An 8,797-nucleotide genomic window follows, 5' to 3' on the forward strand; every position below is an offset into this window, starting at 1 on the left:
AAATAGGAATAGCCTTAACAGTGTTATGGAAAAAATGGATATTGGTGTAATAGTTGATTAGTCTCTAAAGCCATCCAAGCAATGTGCTGTTGCTAGTGGTAGGGCAAATAGGATTTTAGGTTGTAACTACAGAAATACTGAATACAAGTCTATTGGGGTTATAATTTTCATTGTATAGGTCCCTGGTTAGGCCACATTTGGAATATTGTGCTCCTTACCTTAGAATAGACATTGAATTATTGGAAAGGGTTCAGAGGAGGGCTATTAGGATAATACCTGGAATAGAAATGTTATCATATAAGGACAGGTTACTATCCCTGAACTTGTTTTCTCTTGAAAAAAAAGAACAGTTAGAGGGATCTGATTGAGGTGTTTAAGATTATCAAGGGAAGTTATAATATTGATGTATCATCTTTTTTTCTTACTTAATGGTAAGAATGATAAAACACAAATACAGCTTTTGGCAAGCAAGAATTCATCTTCAGCTTTATTTGGTGGTTGGCCTCTGGAATGTGTTGGATGCAGTTAACTTAAGGGAGTTTAAAGGAAAGCTTGATAAATATTTGAATGGTAAGGGCTGGCTTTATTGTTCTTTAATGTTGTGTTACTTTATTTAGAACCTCACATAAAACAATGGTTAAAATAAAAATTAGTTGGAAGAGCTGAATATGTTCAGAAAACAATACAAAAACTCAAAATTAAGAAATATTATTTTAACAAAGTTACTAAAGTTGAAAGTAAAACACTATTAAAAACAAAATTCTATTGTATTTGCAAGCCCATAAGATCAATTATAGTATAATAGTAGTATGGTGGAAAACACAGGAAATGTAACTAAACAGTGGGAGATCAAGCATTAAGCAGCTCAAGTTCAGTTTGCAGACTTTTTCAGTCCATGCTTAAAACTTATAAACCAAAATACTATTTAGATAATACAAAAGATCTCTTAAAACTCTTTCAAAATGAAAAAAAAACAAACAAATAAAATATTAACGAAAATATGATATGATGAAAATCTATATGAATTACACTATGGTGGTACCATAGTGAGCATTATACCATCCTTCTTATATTTACTCTTAATTGCAGAAATGGCACTTTTAATTTGAGAATCTCTAGGGAAATCATCTTGTAATGCATTGTGCATCTGCTTCACACAATACTGAAGATAACGATACTATTGTGCCTATTGTTTTATGTTTCACTGTCAATGTAATCAAATGGTAAATCTCCAATTTAGCTGGTACGTCAAATGGATTGGGATATCTTTGAACAAGTTCTTCCCTCATCCAATCAGGGTAATTGCTACACTTAAACCATCACATTCACAACCACATCTAGAATACTTCAAACATGTTTCATTGCTACATCATTTTACTTCACATTTACAAGTTAACTTCTTCATGCGGGTCATGGGTTTGGTTCAGTGATTTAGACTTCAAAATAGTGTCAAACATCTTGTTTTTGTCTAACCAAAACAACCCATACCTTTCTGAAATGACTCATTTTTTGGATCCACATTAAGAGGTGGGCTGGCTCATGTGGCAGGTGTTAAATACATATATATTTACAATAATAACATTTTACAATCTCACACTGTTGAGTGCAGTACTTTATAAATATGTTGTTAGAATTGATAGGTAATAGAAAAAACTGACCCCATAAAGAGAAAGAGAAGCTAACACCATGTCCTTATGGGTTAACCTTATCACCACATGTATCCTTCACTGTGTATCACACAAGGTTTTAGTGTCTTGCATTCAAAATTATATTAAACTACTTTTTATTTATGTTATATCTATTAGTATAGCATAAAATCTTAGCTAATAATCCATATTTTAATGGCATACAAGTTTTATGCTTTTTAATTCTAAAAGGCAATATTTAAAAAAATCCTGAATTTCCCCTAGTGTGACACATTTTCTCTAGCCATCTTCTTTTCTCTATTTTATCCATCACCCCCTCCACAAAGTACGAAATTAAACATAAATTACTCACTATAAAATCATCATTGCTCAGACAGACCATAATTATAGCCTTCAATTTTGTTTGGTTACAAAGCTATCAAATAGAAATTCAGACCCCTCCTGCCACACCCACCTGTTATATCCTTTCTTTCAGGATTTGTTAATAGTTCTCTCTTACATTTAATTATATATTACCTATAACCAATAGAAAGCAAAGGTTTTTATTTATCAAATAAATTATTGTATAACATTGTGTTCTGAACAGATAATCATCAAATTCAATGACAAGGAACCCACTTGGAGACTAATAATGGCTGGAAACGGCTTGAATGGGTAATGAAGAAAAACTTTAATATAAGATTTCTTCATTACCCATTCAAGGAGTCTACTTGTTGTATGTTATTAGTCTATGATCTTTGGTGCATTATTTAACTAAATAAAAATTATTTAGTGTGTTACTATCATTCGTATAAAAAAAGTAGGGTTAAGTGTCATCAACAACTGGCAGTAAGAAAAAAAGAATATTATATAAGTACTTTATTTCTTGTTTTTCATGTATATTTTTTATTATATAATTAATTAAAATATAAAAATAGGGATCTTTTTAGGTTAGGTAAAATAAATAATAATAATCATTATTATTAAAAAAAATCACTTTTCACACAGACTATTCAAAACAAATTCTCAATATATTCATAGACAAATCTTTATTTTAGTTTATTAAAAATGTAAAATATTATTCTGAAGAATAATTATGGCTATCAGTAACATACTGTGGCAAGTTCCTTTTGAGTGAAACCCTTGTTCTGTCGTCCTTGCTGAATCAGTTTCCCCACATCCAAGCCAACAGTTTCATGGTGAAGCTCCTCTGTTTCACGATCTAGCTTTGCAGTGTTTTTATCTATCTGGTGTTGTTTGTTTGTAGCAGCATGAACTAAAAAGGGAAAAATAAATGTAAATAAAAGTTACAGAAAAAAAATGTATGTCACCAAAATCTGATAGCTCCATGCGATTTCTTCAAACACAATATTATGAGAACAAAGAGTTTGTAAAGTGATATCTCCAGCTTAACTAAACAACTGCTCGTATGATAAATGGTTACAGTATGCATGTATAAACGAGATGAAATCAAATTCAAAATTTTAGATTTATAATTAAGAGACAAATGTAAATTTAGCTTTAAAATTAGATTACAAACTGAGCCAGCCACTAATGATTAAACAGTTATTATGTATTACCTAGCATTAAACCAATCAATACAAAAAATATGAGATTAAAATAAAGGTTACAAGCACATGAAGAATAATGTATTCAGATAGAAGCTTGTATCTTAAACACTTCCTTAAGAATTATTTCACCCTATAACCAACCAACATTAAAAAAAGAAAACCTGAAACATTTACTCAAGCAGAATAATTTATATCTATAAACAAACCTCTTTTATAGGCTTTAACAACAACAGAAAAAAAAATAATAAAACTTTTAAAATAGTTTTGAAAAGGTATTCTTTTATAAGTTGTAATGAAACTAACATTTTTCCAAATAGTAATTCACAGTCATATAATAATCATAATACATTAATAACTAAAGTACATTTTTATATAATATTTCAGTCAATTTTTTAAAAACTATTTGCTAGATAGACCCAGGATGGAAAGACAAAAACTGTAACAATATTGATTTCATGACATTTTTAATCCTATAGATAATGAACATGATGTGAAACCTGATACAGAGTAAGCTACTATGTTCAACTGTACCTTACCAAGTAACCTTCCGATTGTATATTGCTGAAACCAGTTATCTTGCCACACAGCTGGACACACTTCCAATGTTAATTTTTATCATCTGGTTATAAGCAGGAGCTGCTTTTAAATAACTCTTAGGGACTTATCTGATTACCTTATCAGTGGCTATGACACTGAAAAATATACACACAAGATACTGAAAGTTATCTGGTTCCCTTTGTGTCAACGAAGATGTTGAGGTAAAACTCTGCTCTTCATTCTTACCTTTTCCAATCTGGACAACTCTATCAACCTTTCAAACTGAAAATTATGTATTATAATAAAACCATGCAATTAAGGGGGTATTAATTACAAATGTATTTGTATTCTAAAAAAACTTCAAAATCCACAGCATTTTATTTTGCATGTCACACCACTTTTTTGCATTAAAGGAACATAAAATCAATAAATTTAAAGACTAATTGTTTAACAATTTACTGACAGAAAAATCTAACATTTAAAGTCACCTGAAGAAAATTTACCATTATAATGAGAGTTACAAAATATAACCCTGTATATACTTTTAAATAAATTGGAGAAAAAAGAAAACTGAAATATATACAAGTCTAATATACAATTAATTAGTTTAATAAACAACAGCAGACACTGAATGAAACGTAAAATAAGAGAAAATAGAAACTAAATTTGTTGGCTATAAATTGTGTGTATATTTTTATATGAAACATCAGTATTTCACATGCTATAGTAAGTTATACAAAAAAATTGCCTATATTAACATATTATATGTCCTGTTTATGTTATTGAAAGGAACAACAGAACTACAAAATTTTCTTTCCTCTGCACTTCAGATCTCTAAGGGAAAAATATTGGTTAGCAAGCTAATTTGAAAAATAAAATCTCTATGGAACACCATATTAATTCATTTAATTTTGAAATTAAGTATCTAATTACTATGCTATGCTTATACAATTAACTTTACTGATCATTATTCTTTAAAAGTCAGAAGCACCAAAGCTGATCTACATTACATCATTTTAAAGAAATGACATTTACCTGAGAATGAAGTAAAGCATGTTTAATTTTACAAATCTTTTAACCTTTCCATTACGGGCTGGGTGGAATCTGCCCAGTTAGTGATTAAGAAAGTATCCATGAGAGTAATTATACTATGATTTTTGATAATGTATGCACATCTTTACAAAATTTTGCAGGTTATTGATAAACATTACAATGTTTTTGGACACAAAATATCATGTTCTTAAATTAAGTATTAAGATTCTTTAATTAAAGATTTTCTCATAAACCTGTTTCTTTCAGAATGTTGACTATCCAACATGCAAAGCATTTTTGATTTTAAGATTAAAAACACTTTAATGCAATAGAACGTCTTCAAATTTCACATGCAAAATCTTTATAATCTTCAGATAATTATAAAAATTTTTGTAGAAAAACTATATTTTATTTGTAAATTTCACTACTGTATTCCTGTATGGGTTGGTTCGATTTGTCTGACTTCATAACCTCAATAAAAAATTAGGAAAAAATATAAATCATGCTTTACAAATTCTAACACAACACAAATTTTTAGTCTAAATAGCTTAAATCTCATAACATCATACATTTATAAATATTTATTATTATTATTATTATATTGACCTTCTGCCTCGCTAACAATATAGATGTTACAATGATGCGGTGCCCGTGCACTCGTGTTACTGTATCCAATAACCTTTAGTCTTTACAAAGTGACCTGTCTTGGCTGTGTTTTGTGGAAAAGTATTTCGTAAAATACATTCACATTTCAATTATAATACAATATTACTATTTACAAATAAGTTCTTAAACTTATTTTTCTTAAAACATAGAACAGTAAATAAAGAAGTAAAGGAAACAATTATCTCTTTGAGTTATGACCTTTGTACTCATTTGCTGCTTGTCGTAGGTGGCTAAGCCTTATGAAATTTCTCACGTGGAGGATGTGAAAAGAAATTTTTTTTAGGTTTCATATATACATTTTAAATAACCAAAAAATCATAAATTACTGTATCAATATCATAGAATTCCACTATAATTTATCAAGTGTAGTAACTAATCTCTATTTGGGTTTAAAAAAATATAAAATTTTGAGCTCACTAAAGATTTACCTCATCATTTCAAATTTTGTGTGAAAAGAATGAAATTAGCACAATAACACGTCAAAATGGATGAGAAAACTACTAGAGGACATTCTGAGTTTTTGTTGGTTATTCATGTCATATGTATAAAAGTAAGTGTACATAACGGACCATTTTCAAAAATTAAAAGAGATGGGGGGCACTGTGTTTGATTCAGTACAGGAGTGATATCTTAGAAAATAGAAAAGATGAGGTTCTTATTATATATTCTAGCTTGTCAATATCGGTTATTTGAATTCCTAATTCCTCATAATTAGGAATTTCTCACACCAAAGCCTCCAAAAAACTTTAACTTAGAAGACGTATATTATGTAAACGAGTCCACAGATATAACAACAGATTCAAATGAAGAACTTAAACTAGCTGTATTCATTAAACCACAATTGAATCAAGCTGAACTGAATAATCTTGAAATCTTTAAAAAAAAGTCAAGCAGACCTTTTGAGGTTTAGATTGCAAGAATGAAATTTGCTTGCCAAGAACACTCAAATCACTGTCTTCACAAATTGTGAGAAAAACCTGTCTTAATTTTTCTTCATTAGTGAAAACTTACATTATTGCAATGATATAAATGGTCTGATAAAGGGAGGTGACAAAAATTGTCTCAGTAATTATAGACCCATCAGTCTTACATCAGTTTTGGGAAAAGTTTTGGAGAGGCTTTTAAAAGATGCTTTGCAAAGTCATTTAACAAAGTTTAAAATTTTATTGGATATTCAACATGGTTTCACAAAGGGAAAATCTTGCCTTACAAATCTTTTGACATTCTTTGAAAAGGTTACTGCTTATGTAGATGAGGGTAGGGATATAAATTTGGAGTATCTGAATTTTCAGAAAGTATTTGACAAGGTGCCACATAAAAAACTTGTAAAAAATTATCTCTGTAGGTGTGGGGGATATGTTAGCAAATTGGATAGAAAAGTGGCTAGATAGTAAAAGGCAGAGGATTGTTACAAATGGAGTTCAGTCAAACTGGATTAATATCACAAGTGGGGTACCTCAGAGCTCAGTCTTAGGACCTTTACTCTTGTTGATTTACATCAATCACATAAATGAAGGGATGGTCAATAAATTACTTAAATTCGCAGATGATATTAAGGTCTTGGGTGTTGTTAGCTGTGGTAGGGCAAATATGATTTTAGGTTGTATGTATTGAAATATTGAATACAAGTCTAAAGAGGTTATACTTTCATTGTACAGGTCACTGGTTAGGCCACATTTGGAATATTGTGTTCAGTCTTGGGCTCCTCACCTTAGGAAGGACATTGAATTGTTAGAAAGGGTTCAGAGAAGGGTTACTAGAATGGTGCCTGGGATGGAGAGGTTGTCATATGACAAGAGGCTGAAATCTCTCAAATTGTTTTCTCTTGAAAAAAGAAGAGGTAGGGGGGATATGATTGAAGTGTTTAAGATTGTAAAGGGAATTGATAGTGTTGATGTATCATCATTTTTTATATTTAACAATGAGAATAGTAGGACTAGGGGACACAAATATAAATTTTGGCAAGGTAGGAGTCATCTTCTGCTAAGACAGTTTTATTTCTCTAACAGGGTGGTTGGCCTTTGGAATGGGTTGCCTTCAGATGTTGTAGAGGCAGTAAATATAATGAGTTTAAGAAAAAGCTTGATAAGTATATGAATGAAAAGGGCTGGGTTTAAAATTTTTTTATTTAATTTTTTTTTATCATTTTAATTTAGTTTTGAGCTGAGATGGACCAATAGGTCCCATGTTGTACCAAAATATTATGTTATGTTAACATGTTGAAGTAGCATAGAAACAGATTTTAGTTGTTATCTTTCCTGAGGTGTGCACTTTGACATAATTAACACATTCCAAAACGATTTGGACAGAAAATTTTACTTCGATTGGAGCACTTGTATGACACTAGCTACGTAAAAAAGTAACTCTTTTTAAGTTTTACTGAGTAAGTATTGGAGATATTATTGAAATTAAGTTGTACATTTATAACAAATGATATCAAACTAAAATATCCTCAATACTTAGTTGTTCAACTGTAAATGCTTCATGAGTGTGTGACATTAGTTAATAAATTTCACAGGAATAAGTAACTAGATACTTTTTTAAATAAGATATTGCATTCAGAACAAAATAAGAAAACCGACTACTTTTCCCAGTGCAGGAATCTATGTTTTATATGAAAAATAAGGTGATTTAGTTTCAGTTTATTGTATTGTTGTACTATTTTTTTTCAACTTAGACAATCCTATTTATTAGGCTAGAGGAAGTTTTGAAACTACATAATGATTACACCTCATTGACTAACTTTCTTGAAAGTTTACAAAATTATATGAAATGTTTAAAAGCATGAATTAGCTGAGAATAAGTTGTTGAGATTGTTGATTGGTTATTGAGTCAGTTCCATGCTGTAAATTTTGGAGTTTATATTTTCATTGAAGTAATAGGCACTAACTTACTTTATAGTATTATCAGGTTCACTGATAACCTTACAGGTAAGATTAGTAAGCACATTATTCTAATATAATAACAATTTATAAGCATAATTAAGTGATTTAATTTGGGGGAACATGCATGTTTCAACAGAACATTGGTCTATCTTCTTCTGATCATACATATAGTAAACCTAACAAGCCTTCTCTCACAGAGCACATGCACTGCCCACATCAATCATGATTATCCCGTGTTACTACATTTCTACACCAATGATTTCATTATAGAATCTACCCAATGCACTAAGCTACATAGTTTTACAACGAAATCTTTCATTGCATCAGTGGTAACATGGAGAATGATTGATAGTACATCAACTTGATCAAGTTAACCTCATACAATAACCAGTTTCTCATTGTTAAACCTCTGTACACTGAGTGGTTACAAGTAAATAGACACCTAATTTTCGTCATTTAACTGATTATGCTAACTAATTTG

The 8,797-nt window shown here is 30.0% G+C and overlaps 1 protein-coding gene across 1 annotated transcript in view; it reads right to left on the reverse strand.

Moving 5' to 3' along the window:
* The window catches only part of LOC106462776 (endothelial differentiation-related factor 1-like), a 31,854-nt gene that overhangs the window by 7,849 nt on the left and 15,208 nt on the right, over positions 1-8,797 (reverse strand). The window contains exon 3 of the mRNA XM_013922736.2: positions 2,741-2,901. Within this exon, the coding sequence (XP_013778190.1) occupies positions 2,741-2,901 (161 nt within the window). The remainder of the gene's footprint in view (positions 1-2,740; positions 2,902-8,797) is intronic.

The sequence above is a fragment of the Limulus polyphemus genome, unplaced genomic scaffold, assembly GCF_000517525.1.
Source record: "Limulus polyphemus unplaced genomic scaffold, Limulus_polyphemus-2.1.2 Scaffold1246, whole genome shotgun sequence".
NCBI lineage: Eukaryota > Metazoa > Arthropoda > Merostomata > Xiphosura > Limulidae > Limulus > Limulus polyphemus.